Source organism: Rutidosis leptorrhynchoides, chromosome 10 (assembly GCF_046630445.1).
Source record: "Rutidosis leptorrhynchoides isolate AG116_Rl617_1_P2 chromosome 10, CSIRO_AGI_Rlap_v1, whole genome shotgun sequence".
NCBI classification, from domain to species: Eukaryota; Viridiplantae; Streptophyta; class Magnoliopsida; order Asterales; family Asteraceae; genus Rutidosis; species Rutidosis leptorrhynchoides.
The window spans coordinates 92779827-92807008 of NC_092342.1; the positions used below are offsets into that span (position 1 = coordinate 92779827).

General features: G+C 31.0%; 1 protein-coding gene across 1 annotated transcript; it reads right to left on the reverse strand.

The window, feature by feature from the left end:
• Nucleotides 1–23828: 23828 nt before the first annotated feature.
• LOC139872540 (NAC domain-containing protein 100-like) lies at nt 23829–25585 on the reverse strand. Its single transcript, XM_071860430.1, has 3 exons — nt 25319–25585; nt 24936–25210; nt 23829–24493 (listed from the first exon to the last, which is right to left on the reverse strand). The coding sequence occupies exons 1-3, from the start codon at nt 25512–25514 to the stop codon at nt 24002–24004; spliced, it is 963 nt and encodes a 320-aa protein (XP_071716531.1). The 5' UTR covers nt 25515–25585; the 3' UTR covers nt 23829–24001.
• Nucleotides 25586–27182: the final 1597 nt, after the last annotated feature.

A 27182-nucleotide genomic window follows, 5' to 3' on the forward strand; every position in this document is an offset into this window, starting at 1 on the left:
TCAACCTGGGCAGGTATCTGCTCATTAATGCACTTGGCTGAGCGTTGAGCTGATAAACACCAAGTGGCTACCACCCTTTTGAGGTCAGTAAGCTGGTTTTGGACTACTGCTGCATCCGAGTGAAGAGATTTTAAAGCATAATTTTGTTTTTCAAGTATAGAAATTTCATCTTTCAAGATCTTAATTTCATCATATCTGCATTTAAGTTTTTCATTTAAAGATTTAATTTCAGTTTTGAAAACTTCTTCACGTTTGCTGCCTCTGGTTAAGTCAATTCTCAGATAGTCAAACATTTCAGCTTTTTCATCATCAGTATAAGTTCAAAAAATTTCAACCTTGTACAGCATTTCAGATTTCCATTGAGGTGAATCTCTTTTCAAGTCAGCTTCCCTCATATCAGACACAAATGTACTACCATTATCATCCTCATTAAACTCCTCAACCTCTTTGTCCATCAAACACAACTTTTTACCAGAAGCATAACCAGCACTGAAAGAACCCGTTCATATACATTATAAACGATTCACAATAGTTGATTTCATTGCGAGGTACTTGACCTCTATATGATACATTTTACAAACATTGCATTCGTTTTTAAAAGACAAACTTTCATTTACATCGAAAGTTGACGGCATGCATACCTTTTCATAATATATCCATTTATAATTGACTTAATAATAATCTTGATGAACTCGATGAATCGAATGCAACGTCTTTTGAAATATGTCATGAATGACTCCAAATAATATCTCTAATATGAGCAAATGCACAGCGGAAGATTCCTTTCATACATGAGAATAAACATGCTTTAAAGTGTCAACCAAAAGGTTGGTGAGTTCATTAGTTTATCATAATCATTCATTTCCATCATTTTAATAGACCACAAGATTTTCATTTTCATTTCTCATAAATATACGTCTTATGCATAGAGACAACAATCATTCATATGGATTGAATACCTGGTAATCGACCTTAACAAATTGCATATAGAATATCCTCATCATTCTGGGATAACTTCGGACATGATAAATTTGCCATCATTCCGGGAAAACTTCGGACATGATAAATTCGCTATCATTCCAGGAAAACATCGGACATGATAAAAAGGGCACATTCGATTTCGATAATTCAACCATAGAATGTAGTTTCAATTACTTGTGTCTATTTCGTAAAGCAGTTATAAAAGTATTTCATGTATTCGCAGTTCAAAATATATTTCAAAAGCTATTAACAAAACAGTTATAAAAACATCGCATGTATTCTCAGTCCCAAAAATGAAAAAAGGAAAAGGGAATCAAATGAACTCACAATACTGTATTTTGTAGTAAAAATACATATGACGATATTGAACAATGCAGGGTTGCCTCGGATTCACGAACATATATCATTTGTATATATATTAATGCATATAATCGAAATCGAACAAATTTAGATATATTTTGTTATGTTTTAAGGTTAATATTCCTATATATAATTTTATTAATAGTTATAATATTATAATACTTATTTGATATATAATTTAATTAACATTGTAATATTATTTTAGTTAAAATATAGTATTATATAATATTAGTATACTTCTTTAATAGATATATTTTATATAAATTTCTCTTGCTTGAAAAATATTAATTAACATAAGGGTAATAATAATAATTATTATAATACTACTAATAATAATGATAGTAATAATAATTATTTAAAATGATAGTTTTAATAATAATGATAAGATAAAAATGATAGTTTTATCAAAAATAGTAATTTACATTCATAATATAATGATGATGATGATAATAATAATAATAATAATAATAATAATAATAATAATAATAATAATAATAATAATAATAATAATAATAGCAGTGTTAATAATAATAATCAAATTTATCATAATCCTCGTGTTTAATTTTCTAAACTTATATTTACAGTTCCTATAACTAAATTTTATAACAATATTCATAATTGTTCCTGCGTTCATATAATTTTAACCATTTTCAAAACTTTACTATATCAACTGTTATTATAACTTTCATAATATAAATGTTATGGATATGTTCATAATCATGTTAATCATAATAACAATAATAATAATACTAATAATAATAATATTAGTAATGATAATATAATACTAATAATTATAATAATGTTAACACTATTAATATTAATAATGTTAATAATATAAATTATGTTAATGATAACAACACTCATGATATTAATATTAGTAGTAACCATAATTAACATAATAATAATAATAATAATAGTAATAATAATAATAATAATAATAATAATAATAATAATAATAATAATAATAATAATAATAATAATAATAATAATAATAATAATAATAATAATAATAATAAAAAATAAAGAGATGAGACTACCTCAAGAAAATCGGCCTAAAAAGAATACAACCACTCCAGGGACTCGAACCCCCCGAATTCTCGAAACCCGCTAACACCCAAGACCATTACACCATATCAGTTTATCTGGAATTCTATGCAGAGAATTATATATAACCCATATTTATTTTTCTGATTAATTTCTTCTTCCTCGTCAATAATCAAACTGACCAGAGATCAATCTCTACTAACAACGAAATACATAATTAGTTTTAGGACCTAAAGTTTATACAGAAACATTATTTGATTGATCAAATTATTTAAAACAGAAATAAATTAAAATAAAAGGTTGGAACTGGTCGTTTATGAACTCAATTTCAATCTCGAATTTTAAAAACGTTTTATACAATGATTCCTGAATGAAAGAGGTTTTAAATCTTTATTAGAAACTTTCTAAATAATTAATTTAACTTAAAACATTGAATTGATTACGAATTTCACAAGAACAGATGTGTTGACTTTTGAAATCGACACTTTGACTCCAAGAATTTGAATCCGTTATGGAAAATTAAGATTTGAAACTTTTTAGATATTTTGAACACATGATTTCCAGCAACTTTGCATTTCAAGTTTTTGGTATTCGTTTAGTAATTGGGCTATTTGAAAAATTACCCAAAAACAGGGCAGTTACCTGTGTTCTCCCCCTTTTTTGATTAAATTCGCCAATTTAAAAAACTGTAAAGGATATTGGGAGTTGATAGTTGATAATGTGAGGTATATCGTATCCTCTAACAAGTTGTAGTGATTATATTATGAATTGTTGTCGACAGGATTTGTTATCAAGGACAGAAGAAAAATAAATAAATATAAAAAAAGGTGAAACTGATGCTTAACCGTTTTTGTCACAATTTGATCACTTGATTTTGATACATAACAAAATCAGATACAGGAATCAATTTACAGCAGTAGAAGCAATAAAGTGGATAGGGATAGAATCGATTTTTTTTGTTTTATGTCATTGTTTTTGATGTTAAATAATATTAATAATTGATAATAATAATACTAATTAATAATAATTACATTAATAATAATAATAATAATGATAATAATAATAATAATTAATGATAATAATAATAAGTCTCAAAAATATAATTTTTGTGGGATTTATAATAATATTACTAATGATAACTATAATAATAATAATAATAATACTAATTATATTTATATTAATAATATTATTAGTAATAATAATAATCTATATCAAATTTCATATCTATATATAGTATTAATAACACTAGTATCGATATTATTATTAAAAGTAGTAACAGTATTTTTATAACAATTATAATTAATATATTAATATTACAATTTAAAGATTATGTACTATAACTATTTAATATATTATATAATAATAAGTATTATATGTTTTAGTAAAAATAATATTCGATCGTAATGAAGGTATAACAAATCACATGTTTCTATTTTTATATATTTATATTAATAATACTGATATTGATATTAGTAATAGTAAATACAATTATAATCAATATATTTTTAACTTGTAGTTACATTTATTATGATTATATATATACATATGTTTAACATTTAACATTTATACATTATAATATATATACAAATAATAATAACAATCTTATTAATAATATTAATAATAGTACTACTTAGTAGCAACACCAGTAATGATAATAATATTAATATAACAATTATATTCAAATTTGAAATTAGATTTTTATATATTATCATTTATTAAATATATCATATTTACCAAATATATAAAATATTGAATCTTTAATGTGTATATATTTATCTTTATATAGTATATATACATATTTATTTACAAGTAATTGTTCGCGAATCGTTGGAACCAGTCGAGGGTAATTGTATACATCATAATAGTTCAAAAATTCTGAGACTCAAGATAACAGACTTTGCTTATCGTGTCGGAAACCATATAAAGATTAAGTTTAAATTTGGTCGGAAATTTTCGGGTAGTCACAGTACCTACCCGTTAAAGAAATTTCGTATCGAAATTTGATTGGGATGGTCATGGTTGACAATAAGAATGTTTTCATGACTCATATAAGCTGATAAATAGAGTTTTATTACCATTGAGTAATAAGGATAAAATAATTCGATTATTCTAAGAGTACGAGTGAAGCTATCACAAAAGATTGAAATAGGAAAAGTAAAGATTCGTCTTAACTTTTGACAGAGTCAGGGTTGAATTTTGAAAAATAAGGTGCGTCTTGACTTTTGACGTTGTCTTGGTTGAATTCCGGAATTCAAGGGATTTAAAGAAATCTTCGAAATCTAAAAGATTTGATTCTTCGGTGAATAAGGAAATTAAGATCTCTGTAATTAACTACGGTGATCTACCTCGATTACTCTGTCTGATATTTCACTATAAATCTACTCCCTTCGATTCCTTATTTCTACATCTCCCCCTTTCTATTCTTTCTCATTCATTTCAAATTTTAAAACATTCGGCAATATGTTTCATCCAGTTCTAATCCCTGATATTTTCCTAATTATCATTTCTGTCATCATTCTTTTCAATCTTCCACCAGAAAAATCTGTTTACTTTTAATATAACCTTGGGGTGATACTATTCTTAATTATACCGTATCTTTATATTGCTATTCGTATTAATATCCACGGTTTGTAATTTCTGCGTTGTTGTTGGGTTTTATAACTTCCCTTATATTTCGATGTCCCTGTTTATGTCTCCTATAATCATTGTCATCCACAGTTAATGCTCTCTCCTATTTGCTGCGATTTATACCTCCATTTACACTTCGAAGCTTTATGCTCTGTTTTCTCTTCTACCCATTAAGCACATCAAGTAATGGTCCAGAATTCATAAGTATGGAGTTTTGAATGAACATGACTAACGTTCTAAGAGAGAGATTGTAACAGCATGATCTTGTTTGGTTAAATTACCAAAATTCAAAAGAAAAGATAGAATTATCAAGGAATTATGTTCTTGATACTTTTATACATTAGATAGAATGTATGAGTCATGTAACATGGCACATGATGATGTTATAATCTGTGAATCATCACGTTCCATTTAGAAACTTAGCATGACTTACTGTAATATAATCACGTTGATCAAGTGTCATTATATTATACTAACTCATGCATCAGTTCCCAACACTACTTCATAAACATTCATAGTTTAAACTCGAAAGTTTACTAAATATAGAAACTAATAGTTTTTTATATGATGTAACACTGATAGCGCGAAGAAATTAATGATTTCAGATAACGATAGTTATGAAAATATCTTCAGAAATATCGAAGATATTTATGATGATATTTTGGAATTTCTAAGATCGAAGGTTGAGGAAGAAAATCCTTTCGCAAGGATTTAGAATAAATAAGGAGCAAGATATTCTCTAAAGATTTCAACGAATTCAGAATTACATGGATTCTTTGAATATAGGGTATGATCCTTGTATTTGTCCTTGGTCTCCTTCGTGGTTAGCTCAATCCGTTTTTCAGTTCCAACTTTTCTGAGCTTTACCAACATACTATTCTTTATCATCAAACTTTCGATGATTAAGGTCGTTTACGGTTGTCTACGGTTTCTGCTGCTTCATTCAGCTTTTTCAACATTCAGAGTATTGATTTGTAGACTGAGTGCTTTTCAGAATTTCAGAATGAAAGATCCTAATTCTAAGAGATAAATGTTATACGTATACATATAACTGTTGATATAGAAACACTACGAGATGTTGAAATACTGATTGCTGATTCTCGGTAATTGGTATGGCAATTCTCATTACAAAATGTGGATGAGTATATGATAGGGTTATAATAAGGTTACTCCGGATGAATAGTCAAAATTGTCTTGGTGGAGCTATGACAAAATTGGCTAATTTGAAAAGAAATTGCGTTGTTATTTTCAGAAATAACAATGCCAAAGAAGCTAGCACAGATACGTGTTAAACATTTACACAGGTTTCGAGAGTTTTTCAGGTGCGTAACTATATGCATAAATCTTTTCTTCCGTAGATGAAGTGCGGTTGGTTCATCCTCTCGATTAAGGTATTTTCAAGAATTATGAAAGGTGTGAACGCAGATTGTAATCATCAAGATACAAATGAGGTTTAAGATGAGATCAAGTGGTAAACTTGAAGAAACGTTTAGTTACATATGTTATAATCAATATTTTAATTCATTTTAATTGTCCAATGTTATTAGTCCACAGTCGATAGTCCACAGTTAACAGTCCAATAATTCATATATAGTTTAATATATAATATTCGAATTAATTAATACGTATCGTGACCCGTGTACATGTCTCAGACTCGATCACAACTCAAAGTATATATATTATTATAGAATCAACCTCAACCCTGTATAGCTAACACGATCATTACTGCATATAGAGTGTCTATGGTTATTCCAAATAATATATATAGATGCATCGATATGATATGTCAAAACCTTGTATACGTGTCTCGATAAAGTGCGTAAAATAAATAGCAGAAATTAAATGACAATTAATAAAATTGCGAGAATATAGATTGCGATAATTAAATTGCGATAAATAAAATGTAATCTGTTAGCTAGGAACAGTTAGCTAGGAACAGTTAGCGTGGATTCTTAACAAAATTTCTCAAAGTTAATTTGTTTGTTTCTAACAAATTTTATTTTGTGCAATGTTTTCTTCATTATGCCACTTGTTGGATTCTGATAGGTCAAAATCCAAATATGAATTTGAATGAAAATGGTTATTATGTTGTGAACGGATTCGTATATCTGTGGATGTAAGTAGGATAGTAAATGACTGTTGTATCAGATTCGAAGAATGTACAGTGTAACTTATTAATGTGAAATTTAAATATTTCTCGGGTATTACCTACCCGTTAAAATATTTTCACCATTAACAGTTTGTACAAAAGAATTTTTAATTATAATCTTTATGAAAACATATATACATATATATTTTCTTTAGATGTAATCATGGATTTAATGAGTTAATATGATATTAAACTCATTTGGTTTACGGTTAGAACTAGAGTACATAATCTCTAAAACATTAGAAGTTACATAACTATCATGTCGAACGAAGATAAATGATGTAGAACGTCATGTAGAACGATAATTATACTCGAGGTACAGAATGAGATGTTGAAGCATGTGATGTTGAAACTTGGGTTGTTGGTGGTACTGTTGGTTCCGGTGATGTTGCTGAAGCTGGTAAGTTTTGCACCATATTCTCCAAATTGATTACTCGAGCGCGAAGTTCGCTGACTTCTTCTATTATTCCGGGATGAGTGTCGGTTGGAATGAGCGGATGAATAAGGTTTAGAATTGTGGATAAAATATAATCGTGTCGAGCTACTTTGGAAATGAGGCTGAAAATGGTGTTTCGGATAGATTCGCCGGTAAGTGCTTCAGGTTCTTCGCTAAGAGGGCAATTTGGTTGGTGGAAAGGATCGCCTTCTTCGTGTCTCCATTGATTAAGTCGACTACGAACCCATCAGATGAATTGGGGATGGCTGATTGATTGATTCATTTTGGTGACACTGCTTTCGGAGCTTAGGTGAATATTCATGTCGGAATAGCTGTCGGAATAACTATCGGAATAGCTATCGAAATCTGAGGGACTCGAACTGGTTGAGGGATTCATCTCGTACGATCAGATGAAGGATTTTCGATAAGAAATAGATTATAGGATGTAGATTAGTACCCTACAATACGTAATTTACATATGCATATATAATACTAAAATCCCATAAGTTATGGAGGAATCTACGGAAGCTGTCAGGCAAAGGTAACAATAACAGATACGATAAGATATGAATTTATCTATACACTGTCTATGCAATAGAGGCAGTAAGACATGTCTAGACTAAGAATAATATGCAGGTAATTTCCTAAAGATGATAAGCAGATGATTTCCTACTAGAAATGATTAGCAAAACTTTTGACATGCAGACACGGTCGAAGTCCAGACTCACTAATGCATCTAAACAACTATCAGTTAGACACACTAATGCACGACCTGGTTCGCTAAGACCACCGCTCTGATACCAACTGAAAGGACCCGTTCATATACATTATAAATGATTCACAATAGTTGATTTCATTGCGAGGTACTTGACCTCTATATGATACATTTTACAAACATTACATTCGTTTTTAAAAGACAAACTTTCATTTACATTGAAAGTTGATGGCATGCATACCCTTTCATAATATATCCATCTATAATTGACTTAATAATAATCTTGATGAACTCGACGACTCGAATGAAACGTCTTTTGAAATATGTCATGAATGACTCCAAATAATATCTCTAATATGAGCAAATGCACAGCGAAAGATTCCTTTCATACCTGAGAATAAACATGCTTTAAAGTGTCAACCAAAAGGTTGGTGAGTTCATTAGTTTATCATAATCATTCATTTCCATCATTTTAATAGACCACAAGATTTTCATTTTCATTTCTCATAAATATACGTCTCATGCATAGAGACAAAAATATTCATATGGATTGAACACCTGGTAATCGACCTTAACAAATTGCATATAGAATATCCTCATCATTCCGGGACAACTTCGGACATGATAAATTTGCCATCATTCCGGGAAAACTTCGGACATGATAAATTCGCCATCATTCCGGGAAAACATCGGACATGATAAATTCGCCATCATTTCGGGAAAACATCGGACATGATAAAAAGGGCACATTCGATTTTGATAATTCAACCATAGAATGTAGTTTTGTTTACTTGTGTCTATTTTGTAAAGCAGTTATAAAAGTATTTCATGTATTCACAGTTCAAAATATATTTCAAAAGCTATTAACAAAACAGTTATAAAAACATCGCATGTATTCTCAGTCCCAAAAATGTAAAAAGTAAAAGGGAATCAAATGAACTCACAATACTGTATTTTGTAGTAAAAATACATATGACGATATTGAACAATGCAGGGTTGGCCTCGGATTCATGAACCTATATCGTTTGTATATATATTAATGCATATAATCGAAATCGAACAAATTTAGATATATTTTGTTATGTTTTAAGGTTAATATTCCTATATATAATTTTATTAATATTTATAATGTTATAATACTTATTTGATATATAATTTAATTAACATTGTAATATTATATTAGTTAAAATATAGTATTATATAATATTAGTATACTTCTTTAATAGATATATTTTATATAAATTTCCCTTGCTTTAAAAAATGTTAATTAACATAAGGGTAATAATAATAATTATTATAATACTACTAATAATAATGATGGTAATAATAATTATTTAGAATGATAGTTTTAATAATAATGATAAGATAAAAATGATAGTTTTAATAATAATGATAAGATAAAAATGACAGTTTTATCAAAAATAGTAATTTACATTGATAATATAATGATAATAATAATAATAATAGCAGTGTTAATAATAATAATCAAATTTATCATAATCCTCGTGTTTAATTTTCTAAACTTATATTTACAGTTCCTATAACTAAATTTCATAACTATATTCATAATTGTTCCTGCGTTCATATAATTATAACCATTTTCAAAACTTTACTATATCAACTGTTATTATAACTTTCATAATATAAATGTTATGGACATGTTCATAAACATGTTAATCATAATAACAATAATAATAATACTAATAATAATAATATTAGTAATGATAATATAATACTAATAATTATAATAATGTTAACACTATTAATATTAATAATGTTAATAATATAAATTATGTTAATGATAACAACACTCATGATATTAATATTAGTAGTAACCATAATTAACATAATAATAATAATAACAATAACAATAACAATAACAATAACAATAATAATAATAATAATAATAATAATAATAATAATAATAATAATAAAAAAATAAATAAAGAGATGAGATTACCTCAAGAAAATCGGCCTAAAAATAATACAGCCAATCTAGGGACTCGAACCCCCGACTTCTCGAAACCCGCTAATACCTAACAGCATTACACCATATCAGTTTATCTGGAATTCTATGCAGAGAATTATATATAACCCATATTTATTTTTCTGATTAATTTCTTCTTCCTCGTCAATAATCAAACTGACCAGAGATCAATCTCTACTAACAACGAAATACATAATTAGTTTTAGGACCTAAAGTTTATACAGAAACATTATTTGATTGATAAATTATTTAAAACAGAAATAAATTAAAATAAAAAGTTGGAATTGGTCGTTTATGAACTCAATTTCAATTTCGAATTTTAAAAACGATTTATACAATGATTCCTGAATGAAAGAGGTTTTAAATCTTTATTAGAAACTTTCTAAATAATTAATTTAACTTAAAACATTGAATTGATTACGAATTTCACAAGAACGGATGTGTTGACTTTTGAAATCGACACTTTGACTCCAAGAATTTGAATCCGTTATGGAAAATTAAATTTGAAACTTTTCAGATATTTTGAACACATGATTTCCAGCAACTTTGCATTTCAAGTTTTTGGTATTCGTTTAGTAATTGAGCTGTTTGAAAAATTACCCAAAAACAGGGCAGTTACCTGTGTTCTTCCCCCTTTTTGATTAAATTCGCCAATTTGAAAAACTGTAAAGGATATTGGGAGTTGATAGTTGATAATGTGAGGCATATCGTATCCTCTAACAAGTTGTAGTGATTATATTATGAATTGTTGTCGACAGGATTTGTTATCAAGGACAGAAGAAAAAAAAATATAAAATGAATATAAAAAAAAGGTGAAACTGATGCTTAACCGTTTTTGTCACAATTTGATCACTTGATTTCGATACATAACAAAATCATATACATGAATCAATTTACAGCAGTAGAAGCAATAAAGTGGATAAGGATAGAATCGATTTTTTTTGTTTTATGTCATTGTTTTTTTATGTTAAATAATATTAATAATTGATAATAATAATAATACTAATTAATAATAATTACATTAATAATAATAATAATAATAATATTAATAATTAATGATAATAATAATAAGTCTAAAAAAATATAATTTTTGTGGGATTTATAATAATATTGCTAATGATAACTATAATAATAATAATAATACTAATTATATTTATATTAATAATATTATTAGTAATAATAATAATCTATATCAAATTTCATATCTATATATAGTATTAATAACACTAGTATCGATATTATTATTAAAAGTAGTAACAGTATTATTATAGCAATTATAATTAATATATTAATATTACAATTTAAAGATTATGTACTATAACTATTTAATATATTATATAATAATAAGTATTATATGTTTTAGTAAAAATAATATTCAATCGTAATGAAGGTATAACAAATCACATGTTTCCATTTTTATATATTAATATTAATAATACTGATATTGATATTAGTAATAGTAAATACAATTATAATCAATATATTTTTAACTTGTAGTTACATTTATTATGGTTATATATATACATATGTTTAACATTTAACATTTATACATTATAATATATATACAAATAATAATAACAATCTTATTAATAATATTAATAATAGTACTACTTAGTAACAACACTAGTAATGATAATAATATTAATATAACAATTATATTCAAATTTGAAATTAGATTTTTATATATTATCATTTATTAATTATATCATATTTACCAAATATATAAAATATTGAATCTTTAATGTGTATATATTTATCTTTATATAGTATATATACATATTTATTTACAAGTAATTGTTCGTAAATCGTTGGAACCAGTCGAGGGTAATTGTATACATAATAATAGTTCAAAAATTCTGAGACTCAAGATAACAGACTTTACTTATCGTGTCGGAAACCATATAAAGATTAAGTTTAAATTTGGTCAGAAATTTCTGGGTCGTCACAAGCACAATCATCATCTGTTTCACTGTCAGGAGATGAAGATGAACTGGTTTCATCCCAATCATGATGCTCAGCTACTAATACCTTTTATGGCTTCTTTTCGTTTTTACCAGCCTTTGAGCTTTCCTTCAAATGAGCCTTCATTGCTTTGTACATGTTCTTATACTTTTCAGCTTTTGAGAAGGAGTTAGCATGTGATGTTGAAGATTTCCTGGATATGCATTTAGCAGCAAAATGTCCAACCATCCCACAATTGTAACACTCAGATTTGGGGCCCTTGACTGATTTGCTACCATACCTAGCACTCGGTTTCTTACTCACCTTGTATGGCTTACTGGTTCTACTAACATTGAACTTTTTGAACTGCCTATCCAGCAATGCCATACCTTCAGCAAACCCTTCCACATCATCCTCATCATCACTGCTTTTCTCAGACCCAGTACCACTATCCTCATCATCTTCAGCTGACTCTTCTTCTGCCATTAACCTTTGAACCAGTAAAGCCTTTTGAGCTTTCTTTTTAGCAGCAGCAACAAGAGCAGTATCATCTGACTTTGTAGATTTTGAAGTGGTGGGGGTAGACTTAAAGTTTCCTTTCAAATTAAGCTCAAGTTTGGCCTCTGCCTTCTCATGGTTCCAAAGTGTACCATACAGAGAAGACTTGTTAAAATTATTTAAAGTCTGAGTGGTTCTAAATGGGTCAGTAACAGGTTTCTGTTTTGCAGGCAGTGAGTCAATGAATTTGTTGACTTGTTCAAAATCAGTATATGTGATTTTCAAGGTGAAAGAGTTAAACCTAATGAAGGTTTGCTTAAGGGTCTCACTTTTGTAGGCAAAGAACATTTCATATTCTCTTTTTAAAGCTATAATCTTATTTTGCCTAACTTCATCCATACCCTCATATGTAACATTAAGATAGTCTAACATAAGATTAGCATTCAGTTTTTCCTTAATCAGTTTGAACAAATGGTTAGGTAAGGTTATAGCTAACAGGGTTCTGATCTTATGGTCAAGTCCAACACGATGTTTGTCCTCAGCATCCCATCTAGATGGAGAGAGAACAACGTCCCTGCCAGGAATGGCAGGTGTGTTTGCTGTAGCAGGAACACTATCAAGTGTTTCAGTGGGGATGAAAGGACCATCAGTGGCAATGTCAGGCATGAGTGGGTCAATAGACTCAAGATGATGCATAAACCTAGCTTTTCAGGTTTCATACGCATCTTCATCAAATTTGGGTGGTCTATTGGATGACCCATTTTCAAGGTAAGCTATAAGAGAATTCAGATCCAAGATATTAAGTTATCAAGACTGAAGCTCTGATACTAGTTGTTGGTCCCTTGATTAACAACAGGAGTATTGTAGATGAGGGGTAAATACAATTCTTTTAAATTAACTTAACAGTTCAATCAATTGAGTATTCAAACAAGTAATATAGTTAAGAGTCAAAAGTAATTTTCAACTGTTATTCTTTATTGATATAAATTGCAAAGAATCACAACTATCCTTGGCGGAATGATAGTTGGTTGATACAGATTTACCTAAGTTATAGCTATCGAGGTTATCTAAAGCTTTTACAAGTTTGAACTCTTAAATAAATAAAACTCACACCACTAGTTGTTACAATAGTGAATACTTCTATTTATAGTAGTCATATTAATCGTGTAATTGTTCTATTGTCCACTGGTACATAGGATGTCTGTACTTATGGGGACAACTTCATCAGAGAGCGTGCTATCTTCTTTCCTCTTTGGTAGCTATTTTGTAAGATCCTGAATTTTGTGCGTTAGGAAAATGTTCCTGGAAGTGTTAAATGTGTGCAACAGAAAGTGCCACTAAAAGTGAACCTAACACTTATGCATTTTCAGAATTTACACCAGAATCAGAATCAGTCAACTTCAGTCCCTGAACTTCAGAATCAGGAAAAAACGGGCTGACTTCATTTTCAGTTATAGTGCGTGGCACGCTCTTCTTTGCGCGGCGTGCAAAATGAGCTGACAGACCCATTCGTTATTTTTAATAAATTAAAGGGGAATTTGGTCTTTTCGCGTAAGGGTAGGTTTTGAGCCATAAAACTGATTCATTGATCAACCTTATCCTCATTTCACACCCACAAACTCTCTCATCTTCAAACCCTAGAGAGAGGAAGAGTTTTAGAGAGGGAAAGCTCCATTTGGAGAAGAAGGAGGTTGTTTCGGGTTAAGGTGAAAGAGGCAAGGTTGTTCATCTCATCAACGGCAACATTTTGGTGGTATTGGTAAGTCTCAACTCCGAATTTCATTTTTTTTGATTTGATATTCAAGTTGGGGTTTGAGCTTGTTTAGTTGTGAAACCCGTTTAGATGACGAAGTGGGTTTATTGTGACTAGTTATTTTTGATACTTGGCGAGTTTTGGGTTGGTTAATGATTTGGCCATAATTAGGCTTTAATTTTGGGTGTAATCACTTAGTTTAGTGATTATGGAAGTATTGGAACCCATTTGGGTATGTTTGATGGACTAGTTTTGGATTGGGTCAAAATTGATGATGGCACTAATTTAGATTAAATGGATGTTAAACGCTTTTGTTAAGTGTTAAATTATATTTTTGGATGTAATTACTCGCGAGAAGTAATTTTGGATTAAAATGATATTTTAACATAAGTCAAACGTGGTCAAAAGCAATATGGGTCAGTATTGCACGTGTTGGGGTTTTGGTGTAATTGGCGTTTGAAATAATTACTACCTAAGTAGTAATTTAGTGTTGAGACCTAAGTTGGTCTAATTGGTGTCAAGTATAATTTGGGTTAAGTTATACTTGCTTGTATGGGTCGGAATTACCACACGTAGTGGTAATTGGTTTGTGTCCATTAGGTGTTAAATGGGCGGGTTTTGGCGAGCAAGGTGTGATCCCTCGGCTAAAGGATAATTGTGTCGGATTCTCTTTTAGAGAATGTATATTTATGTGTATATTGTGCCTATGTGCGATATAGGTAACTTTTTTCTCGGATATGAGGACGGAGATCATAAAAAACTACTCGTGCGGACATTCCAAGGTGAGTGGAATAATTATGCATGTGTGTATGTAATGTATTTACCTATGCGAAATGCGATGTGGGATTTAAGTTCGGGCGTGCGATACCACATCATGCTAACATGTGATATGGGTTTAAAGTTCAGGCGTTCGATACCATATCATCATGTGTGCGTGAGGGCGTGAAGTGTGGTTTTAAGTTCGGGCGTTCGATATCACATTTCACGTGACGTGTGGGTTTAAAGTTCGGGCGTTCGATATCACCCAAGGGACTATTGATGCATACTAGTGGCGTCTGCGTGGCTAGCGGATCATTCGCGAGAATCGTTTCCTTTTGGATTTTGGTTAACCATGGTTATGTGTTGTAGTGTAGCATATTATATTGTTCGCGTTATATGCAATTGTTGTGCTAGCTCGTGTTATCGGAGATTTTTGCGTTATACTTTGCGATGGTTTGCTAATTAAATTGCTAGCGTGTATGCAGTAATTGTGTAAGTGATTGCAAGTAAGTAGATTATATATGTATATGTATAATTATTGCATTCACTAAGCTTTATGCTTACCCCTCTCATTGTTTACCTTTTTACAGGTATTGTGATTGTGAAGCTAGCTAGTTGTTAGACTAGATGCGTAGGAGCGCTTGAGCTCGATAGGGTAGCTTTTGGATAATTGTATGCGGATTGGTGATTTGGTGGTCCTCGGGATTATGCTCTTGGTATCGGGTTGGGTTATAGATTCCTAACTCGTCTAAATGTATATTTGGGTCGAAATTACACCGTTTGGTTGCGTGAGGTGTTAAAACCTCTTTTTGTAAACTCGTAGTCATTTGAATTATATGAGCAATGTCGGTCATTGAACGAGTTAACATTGAAAAGATTTGTGCTTGAGAAAAATGGGCTTGTGCATGTGAGTCAAAAACTGACAGCTGCTTTTGTGTACTAAAGCGCGCCGCGCAAGGCAAGTGGTCAAGGTCAGTTAATTGGTGTTAAGTACAAGTTCTGGATTTGTTTCACGCGTTAGCGCGCGCCGCGCACCCATATGCTTGTCGTGCATATGGACTGGACAAATTTAATATTTGTTTTTTTAAAAAAGGCATGTTTTCTCGTGTTACGTTTTGGGGTCGTTACATATTTGCAGGAACACCCTAATTCGTTTTGGCACCACTATTTGATTAAACAAATAGAATGTTGTGTTCCCTTGGCGTTGACAAAGAATAACACATGTCTGCACATGCATTAAACTTCTGTATTCTCACGTGGTCTTGTAAGGTCACTTGTCAGCCGCCGACGCGTGTCATTTTCTGTTCAACTTTGTCTTCGACTTCTGTTGAATAGAACAATTGATGTAGACCACTCAGGAAACCACTATGCTTGTAATGGAGTATAGTTGTCTCGTGTAGTAAGCTGCTTTCCAGCCATGCTGGTTCTTCTATGCCGAGTCACTTGATATTCTTAAATTGCTGGGTATACATCATGTGCTAATTGAAGAATACTAAATTGCTGGGTACACATCCTGAGTCACTTGACATGCAGAATCACATGTTATTGTGTTTTACAATCACATGTGATTGGGTTTGACAATCACATGTGATTGGATTTGACATGCTAAATTTAAAAAAAAAAATTAAAAAAAAATTTCGAAATTTTTTTTTTTAAATTTTTTTCAAAACATTTTTTTTTAAAATTTTTTGAATTTTTTTCAATCACATGCGATTATCGCGCCACATGTCGCACTCTGATTGGTCCGTTAGATTTCAAGCAAATTATTGGGTTTAAGGGATTACAACTCAACAAAATTAATCAATAAAAGTTAGATGTTAAAAATTAGAAAACGTTCCAAACCTTACTGTTATAATAATAATAATAATATAGATATGGATAGTCAATTTTGGTGTATACATATAGTCAATTTTGGTACACAAAGTATGTATTTTTATATTGAGATTTTAGGCTATAAATACTCATGAATGCAAGCATTAAACTTGCACCATTTCTCACACTTACAAAGTGTTTCTTTCTTTCTCTCCATTATCATCTTTGTTCTTACACTTCATTATTAGTATTATAACATCAAGAATCAAACCACTAAAGGTAGTTATAAGCCTACTGAATTATAACATCAAGAATCAAACCACTAAAGGTAGTTATAAGCCTACTGAATTATAACACGTTATCAGCACGATAATCTTAATACTAAATATGGTTGGCTCTGCCACCAAAATGATATATGGTCGGTTATACCACCAAAATGATATATGGTCGGTTATACCACCAAAATGATATATGGTCGGTTATACCACCAGAATGATATAGGTCGGTTATACCACCTGAAAAAATATATGGTCGACACTGTCGCCAAATTTTCATTTATGTTTACTAATATTTATATTTTTGTTATATAACATTTATTTATGATTGCTTACACATGGTCGACACTGTCACCTACTTATCATTTATGTTATATTAAATTTATGTTTAATGTTTATATACTTATGAATATAAATTGACTCTAATTTATCATGATGTTTGTTTTAATTTTTGATAATAGAAAATGTCGAATCTGGAAAAGCTTAAATTTACTCCTTTAGAATCAACTGGAAACAACTACATGCCATGGGTTATAAAAGTAAAAATGCATCTTAAATCAATGGGCATTCTTGAAACCATAAATGAAAACAACACTTGTTCTGAAAAAGAACAAGCTACGGCATGTTGCTTTATTCATCAACATATTGATGAATGCTTACAAAATAATTATGTGACTGTAGAAGATCCCCATGTTTTATGGGAAGGTCTCAAAAGCAGATTCAATAATCAAAGAGAAATTTTACTTCCAGCTGCAATGGAACAATGGAGAACATTAAGGTTCCAAGACTTTAAGAAAGTAAATGAATACAGCTCAGCTCTGTATAATACATGTTCACAACTTAAATTCTGTGGACATGAAATTAGTGATGCAGACATGATGGAGAAAACTTTCTCCACAATGAATGCTGCAAACATCACAGTGCAAAGAAATTTGAGAATGCTAAAGTTCAAAACATATCCTGAACTTAATTCATATCTCTTAGTTGCAGAGCAAAATGATGAGCTATTAATGAAAAATCAGCAATCCCGTCCTACTGGTACACTTGCAATCCCTGAAGCAAATACTGCAAATAATTATAAACAGGGACAAGGACGCGGGCAAGGTCGTGGTTATAATAACCATCACCATCATCATGCCAAAAGCCATAACTATGGTAGAAACCATCCTTATGGTAATGGTAATGGGCGTGGACGTGGTCGTGGTCGTGGCCGTGGTGGTCAAAGAAATAGTAATCCACGAAAATATAAATATCAACCACAAAACAAGCCCATTAAACAAGATGTTGAAGAAAATTCTTCTAAAAATTCTGAAGAATCTTGCTACAGATGTGGTAGAATGGGCCACTGGGCTAATACTTGCCGAACATCTAAACATCTTGTTAAGATGTATCAGGATTCGCTGAAAGGTAAAGAAAAGGAAGTAAATTTTGTGGATAATATTGATCCAACAGTCACTGAGAAACCATCTGATTTATATGAAGATTTCTTGAATGTTTAAGTTGTGTGTCTTTTGAAAAATAAACGATTTAATATCGTCTGTCTTTGTCATTATGTTTGCTAAATGTTTCAGTACTATCAATTTGCGTTTAAAATATTGTGTAATATTAATGTACTCACTATTTATTTCTTATATATGAAGTTCAATATGAATTTTGCTGGAATACAACATCAATCAAGTGGTGGAGATCTCTGTATAGCAGACAGTGGAACTACACACACTATACTTAAATCCGAGAAATATTTTATTGATCTAAAACCAACGGAAGGAACTATACATACAATATCAGGACCTGCTAACTTGATAAAAGGGATAGGAAAGGCAAATTTCATACTACCAAATGGTACAAAATTTTTAATAAATGATGCCTTATTTTCTCCCAAGTCAAGCAGAAATTTATTGAGTTTCTCCGACATATACCTTAACGGGTATGATTATCAGTCAGTGACAACAGAAAATGAGAAATATTTAAGTATCACTGACAAGAGTCATGTGGTTGAAAAACTGCCAAGACTTAGTTCTGGATTACATTATACACATATAAATGTACCAGAAATACATATGGTAGTTAACGAAAAATATATTGATCCTGGTGTATTCAGTTTATGGCATAACAGATTAGGCCATCCGGGATCAACAATGATGAAAAGGATTATTGAATGTACTCATGGACATCCACTAAAGGATAGAAAAATCCATCATGATACAATGGTTCCATGTACATCTTGCTCTCTTGGAAAATTGATAACTAGACCCTCACCACTTAAGGTTGAGAAAGAATCACCAATGTTTCTTGAAAGAATTCAAGGTGATATATGTGGACCAATTCATCCACCATGTGGACCATTTAGATATTTCATGGTTCTAATAGACGCATCTAGCAGATGGTCTCATGTTTGTCTGTTATCAAGCCGTAATGTGGCATTTGCAAAATTTCTTGCCCAAATTATTAAATTGAGAGCTCATTTTCCTGATTACACCATTAAAAGGGTGAGACTTGATAATGCTGGTGAATTTACATCTCAAGCATTTAATGACTATTGCATGTCTATAGGAATTGTTGTTGAACATTCTGTTGCTCATGTGCATACACAAAATGGTTTAGCCGAGTCATTGATTAAACGTTTACAGTTAATCGCTAGACCATTGATAATGAGAACAAAACTCCCTGTATCTATATGGGGTCATGCAATTTTACATGCTGCTGCATTGATTCGCATCAGACCAAGTGCAAGTCATAAATATTCCCCCCTACAACTTGCTTTTGGTCAAGAGCCAAAAATTTCCCATCTTAGAACATTTGGTTGTGCAGTGTATGTTCCAATTGCGACACCACAACGTACAAAAATGGGTCCTCAAAGGAGGTTGGGAATATATGTTGGATATGAAACATCTTCAATATTAAGGTATATTGAACCTATGACAGGTGACGTTTTTACAGCACGTTTTGCTGATTGTCATTTTAATGAAACATTGTTCCCTAGATTAGGGGGAGAAATGAAAAATAAAGAAAATGATGTTTCATGGTGTGAACCTCAATTAAAGTATCTTGATCCTCGCACAAAAGAATGCGAGACAGAAGTTCAAAAGATAATGCATATACAAGAACTTGCAAATCAATTGCCTGATGCATTTACAGATACAAAAACGGTGACAAAATCATATATACCAGCAGTAAATACTCCAGCTCGAATTGAAATTCCAAAAGCTGGCAATAACGTCACTCATGAATCTTTGCCACGTCAGAAACGTGGAAGACCAATCGGTTCAAAGGATAAAAATCCTCGAAAAAGAAAATCAGCTGATAATGAAGTAAAAGAAAGTGTTCAAGAAGAACCACAAATCAGTACTCCTACTGCAGAGGAGATTGATGATGTCAATACAGAAATTGCAATCAATTATGCATATTCAAAAATATTATGGAACCGAAATGAAATGAAAAATCTTGATGAGAAATTTTCATTTAATGTTGCATATGACATCATGAATAATGATGATGATCCAGAACCAACATCTATGGTTGAATGTCAAAATAGACATGATTGGGCTCAATGGAAAGAAGCAATACGAGCTGAATTAGAATCACTCAATAAAAGAAAAGTTTTCGGATCCATCATTCTCACTCCTAAAGATGTGAAACCTGTAGGATACAGATGGATTTTTGTCCGAAAAAGAAATGAGAAAAATGAAGTTACAAGGTATAAAGCTAGACTTGTAGCTCAAGGTTTTTCTCAAAGACCGGGAATTGATTATGAAGAAACTTATTCTCCTGTTATGGATGCAATTACTTTTAGGTACTTAATCAGTCTGGCAGTTTCTAAAAAATTTAGAAATGCATCTCATGGATGTTGTGACTGCTTATCTATATGGATCACTTGATAGTGATATATATATGAAGATACCTGAAGGATTTAAGGTACCAGAAGCATCAAATGCAAAACCCAAAGAAATGTATTCGATTAAATTACAAAGATCTTTATATGGGTTAAAACAATCGGGACGTATGTGGTATAACCGATTAAGTGATTACTTGATAAGCAAAGGGTATACAAATAATCTTACTTGCCCTTGTGTTTTCATTAAGAAAACAACATCCGGATATGTGATCATAGCTGTTTATGTTGATGATCTTAACATCATAGGTACAAATAAAGAGATCCATGAAGCCATTCAACTTCTAAAGAAAGAATTTGAAATGAAAGATCTCGGAAAAACCAAGTATTGCCTTGGTTTACAAATTGAGCATATGCCTAATGGTTTACTTGTACATCAAACAACATATACTGAAAAGATTTTGAAACGTTTCAATATGGACAAGGCAAAACCATTAAGTACTCCTATGGTTGTTAGATCACTCAATGTTGAAGCTGATCCATTTCGTCCATGTGAAGATCAAGAAGACATTCTTGGACCAGAAGTACCATATCTTAGTGCAATTGGAGCTCTTATGTATCTTACAAATTGTACAAGACCTGACATTTCTTTTGCAGTTAATTTGTTGGCAAGGTTCAGCTCTGCTCCTACCAAAAGACACTGGAATGGGATCAAACACATATTTCGATACCTTCGAGGAACTACTGATTTAGGATTATTTTATTCTAACGAATCAAAACAAGATTTGGTTGGTTATGCAGATGCAGGTTATTTATCTGATCCACATAAAGCTAAATCTCAAACTGGATATGTATTCCTAAATGGAGGTACTGCAATATCATGGCGTTCTCAAAAACAAACACTTGTTGCTACATCGTCAAATCATGCCGAAGTGATTGCATTACATGAAGCTACTCGAGAATGTTTTTGGTTGAGATCAATGACACAACTCATTACTGATTCTTGTGGACTAGAACGCGATAAAAGTCCAACAACTATCTATGAAGATAATGCAGCTTGCATAGCACAGATGAAAGAAGGGTATATCAAAAGTGACCGAACAAAACACATACCACCTAGATTCTTCTCATACACTCAAAATCTCATTAAGGACAACCAGATTGAAATGAGATATGTGCAATCTAGCAAAAACTCTGCTGATCTTTTCACGAAAGCACTTCCAACTGCTATTTTCAGAACACACGTTCATAACATTGGCATGAGACATGTTCAAAAGATGTAACAGCTGAAGCGATGTCTACTTGAGGGGGAGTCAACTCCATGCTGCACTCTTTTTCCCTTAGCTAAAGTTTTTTCCCACTGGGTTTTCTTTAGCAAGGTTTTTAACGAGGCAGTAATTTATAGTTGATCTTCAACAAAATAAAATTGCTATCCAAGGGGGAGTGTTATAATAATAATAATAATATAGATATGGATAGTCAATTTTGGTGTATACATATAGTCAATTTTGGTACACAAAGTATGTATTTTTATATTGAGATTTTAGGCTATAAATACTCATGAATGCAAGCATTAAACTTGCACCATTTCTCACACTTACAAAGTGTTTCTTTCTTTCTCTCCATTATCATCTTTGTTCTTACACTTCATTATTAGTATTATAACATCAAGAATCAAACCACTAAAGGTAGTTATAAGCCTACTGAATTATAACATCAAGAATCAAACCACTAAAGGTAGTTATAAGCCTACTGAATTATAACACTTACAACTTTTTTAAAGACTACAATATTTAAAATATTACAATTAAAGGGAATACTAATAATTTAATTCGAAAGTTGTTCCAATGTGTCTAAAGTATGTCCGGTGAGATTTTCTTGTAGGCAGTCATGCACGTTTTTCTTTGATATTTTCGCCTCACGCTCCTCTCCTCAAGTTCTAACATTCCGATGAATAATACGGAGTATGATGATGGAAAATTGTAAAGATTTTGACCCTTTAAGCATATTGAAACACGTAGATTTACATCGAATGTTCAGTCACAACGCCTCGTGAATGCCTATTACGGGCTTTGTGGCCCAATGAATGTGCTGATGACAAAATATGACAGGTGCGTTACAAATGATCATTTCATATGATATTTTGTTAAGTGAAAAGTTATAATGTGTAAAATAAAAATGTTTATACCTACTGTTACTTCCTTAAAAAAGTGATTCTAAGGCCACTACCAACGGGCAACCCGCCCTGCCCGCCGTGCTTGCCCTGCTTCTAGCCCTCGATGGCTTGGTTGAGAATGGCCTAATAGATTCTCTCTATGACTGTTATCTACAAACTCTAAAAAAGAAATCAGAAAATAGCTTAATTAATATCATCATCGTATGTTTGAAAAGAAATCACTAAACTCATATCTTATAAATATATAATTTAAACCTTATGGTCGAAAAGAAAATACCAAACTCCATAGTTGAAAGTTTCATGACACAATAAAAAAATGTGTTAGGCCACAAGCTCAATCTTCTCGCGTCATAACATTTGAATAATAAATAAATTTATCATTATCATAAAAATTCAATAAAAAACCTTAATATACTTAATCACAATCATTAATTAATACATAAACAAAAATAATAAATAGCATTATTCTTCAATATCCATCTCTCAACTCTCAAGTATTAGAAAAACTCTTTCCACAATCAATCTTTATCAAGTAGATTAACTGTTTCTATCATCATTTTAGGATTCTTCCTATTGACTCTCTACTTAGTTCTAATACATCTTTTACCTATTTATAATTATATAATTATTATCATCATTAATCATTATTATTATTTTAATAATTCCATAATTCCATATCAGTTGCTCCAATTGAAGGTGATGTTTCTTGATCTCCATATCTTCTCTTCCACATTTCAAGATTCGGCATAACCGATGAAATTTCGGTGTTCATTTCAGTGTTCAGCCCCGTATCTTGTGAACAAGTCACCATGTCTGTTTCCAGTTTCATGTTCTGTCCATAATTCTCTATCAAAACTCGCAAAATCGATTGATCATTCACTGAAAACGTAGATTGCCCCGCAGAAACCGATTTTAAATTATTGAAATTCGAATTGAAACTGAAATCAGGATTCATTGAATTGGAGAAGCAGGGTACGGGGAGTGGATCATGCGATATAATCGATTTTTGTATAGGAGAGTCTATTAATGGAGGCAAAAAAGATGGACTCAATTCATTCTTCATAGAGTTCATCTTCATTAGCTCTGAAATTTCGACTTTATTTCCACTTGAATTTTTATGAAATACCCGAATAATCACCCACTCGTTCTGCCAATTGTATAATAAACAATTAGCATTATGCTAAAAAAAAATAATAACATTTTCATATCTAAAATTAGTAACATATGTATATAAAATCAGAAATTTTTTGGGGTCTTTCTAATAACTCGTGTTAACGTGTATAAAAGTACAACAACAACAACAAAACCAAATCCCGCATATGCGAGTTATGGAGAGGTGAGATGTAGCAATTATTTAACGTGTATAAAAGTGTTAGCAATTATTTATATATTAACTGCAATTGAAATGTATAATACTTTTATGCACGTTAACGAAACTTAGGTCCTAACTCCTAAAACTTATCATTAGAAAAATTATCTTTTAGATGCAAAAATAAAAATTTGTGACCGGGTTTTACTATCTAGGTAAAAAACAGATTTAAAAACAGAGGAGTAATCCTGGATCAAGAACAGAGATATTACTAAGTTACCTTGCTGAATTTGGGTAATTTTTCGCACGATTTGCCTTCTAATCTATATTCATGAACAACCCAATTGGTTTTTTCACCTTTTGGAGCTCTTCCTTTGTAAAAAACCAAAGTTTTCTTCATTCCAACGAGCAATTTACGTCGAAAAATCTCCTTATCTTTTCCGGTAGCTTTCCAATAACCGCAAGTAGTTGCTCTGTTAGTCCTCATTCCGGTAGGATACTTTTTATCCCTCAAACAGAAAAAATACCATTCTTTTTCGCCTATTTTCGCCAACCCTTTATTCAAAATCAACATAAAAAACAACCCAATAAGTATTATACCTTTTTATCAATCATAAAAGAAAAAAGATAGTAACTTGTAAAACTAAAAAATCAAGAACTTACTAGGCAAGTCCCATGGTTCAATTCTGTTCATATCAACCTCTCCAATTGCTATCGGCATAAAATTGTTGTCTAAAACTTTGTTTGTTAAATAATGAGTGATTAATTCTTCATCAGTTGGATGAAACCGAAAACCGGGTGGCAAATTGATTGGATCATCTTCTTTAACAAGGCTAGAAAGATTGAAATCTTCCATCATTTGAACAGAAAATAAAAAAGTTTGCAGCTTTAAAACAAGAATCTGGAAATTGAATTATTAGTGAATAGTTGTTTAAGTGAGGGTTAGGAGGCAAAACTTGGTAATAGTTTAGAAGAAACAGAGTGTATGGATATATAAGGGTGAATTCGTATTGAATTTGGTAAAAATAATTAAAAGTAGTGTCACCTGAAAGAGTGGGAGTTTAAGGAGGGAAGTAACCAATCGGAAGGAAGCGGGGGAAGTAAAAACTTTTTTTTTTTCGTTTTTTGAAAAAATTTTGTTTACGAACATTATAGATGAGATGAAAATATGAACATTTAGTAGAGACACTTTGTGATAAATGTTTTTATTTTGGCGGGAAAACGCTCGAAGAAGTAATATATAACGATTATCGTGTTTTTCGAGCGTATGTTGAGGTTTTAGCTATTGGGGTTTAGATATTAGGGTTTAGATATTAGGCTTTATAGGGTTTAGATATTAGGGTTTAGAAATTTAGGGTTTAGGGTTTAGATTTAGGATTTAGATTGAGTTTTTAACACGAACGGTTTAGAGTTTAGGGTTTAGGGTTTAGGGTTTGGTGTTTTGGGTTTATGGAATAAACCCTAAACACCAAACCCTAAACCCTAAACCCTAAACTCTAAATCGGGCTAAATTTTACTTCACAAAACTTGGAAAAAAAAAAACGTTCATATTCTTCACGAACAATATTATCTTGAATGTTATTTTTGTCGATCGTTTTCCCGCGTAAATAATAACATTCATCACGAAGTGTCTCTTCTAAATGTTCATATTTTCGTGTGATCTTGATGCCGAAAAAAAAAATTCCAAATAAAACGAAAAAGAAAATTTTTTTTGCTTCCCCCCGCTTCCCCCCGATTGGTTACTTCCCCATTGATCCTGCCCCTATATATATATATATATATATATATATATATATATATATATATATATATATATATATATATATATATATATATATTTAATTTCATGTATTCATATTTTTATATATTTGTGTTTCGAGAGAGTAAAAGAAATATGGTTTCAAATGAAGTCAAAATAAAGGGTAGTGATCCATACGCAATCAATTGTTAGCCATAGAGAATCAATTATGCTTTATAACTAGTCCGGAGCAGCCCGCACGATGCGGCGGGGGCTTTCGGCCTGCATGTTCGTATTTAACGTAGCGTTGTGTAGTACAGAGAGAGAAACGGCCAATGTGTTAAAGCCCGTTTAGATGCCGATGTGGCTAGCGTTTTTAAAAATGTATCCGTTTCGGACGTAGTTAATCTCGTTTTATTTGTAAAATTATTTTAAGTTTAATGGTGGTAGCGGTGAAAATTAATTCGTACTGAGTAGGAAGATAGGTCCCGTTTAAGTTTACGATGAGTTTTCTTTTTTGATTTAAATTAAAAATTAAAGTTACGCTTTTAATCCCTAAAAAATTTAAAAGGTCAAGATAGTTGAGGGGGGTAAAGTGAAAATTCGCAGTGTGAAAGAGAGGTTTGAAACGACAAAAAAATAAGGGGAAGACATGTCTCCCCACCTCTTTTAGTATATATAGTATTAATATTAATTAATATTAATATTAATGTTATATAGAAACAATTATGCTTTATGATGTTATATAGAACCAATTATGTTATACAGTAAAACAGTTTAAAGCATTAT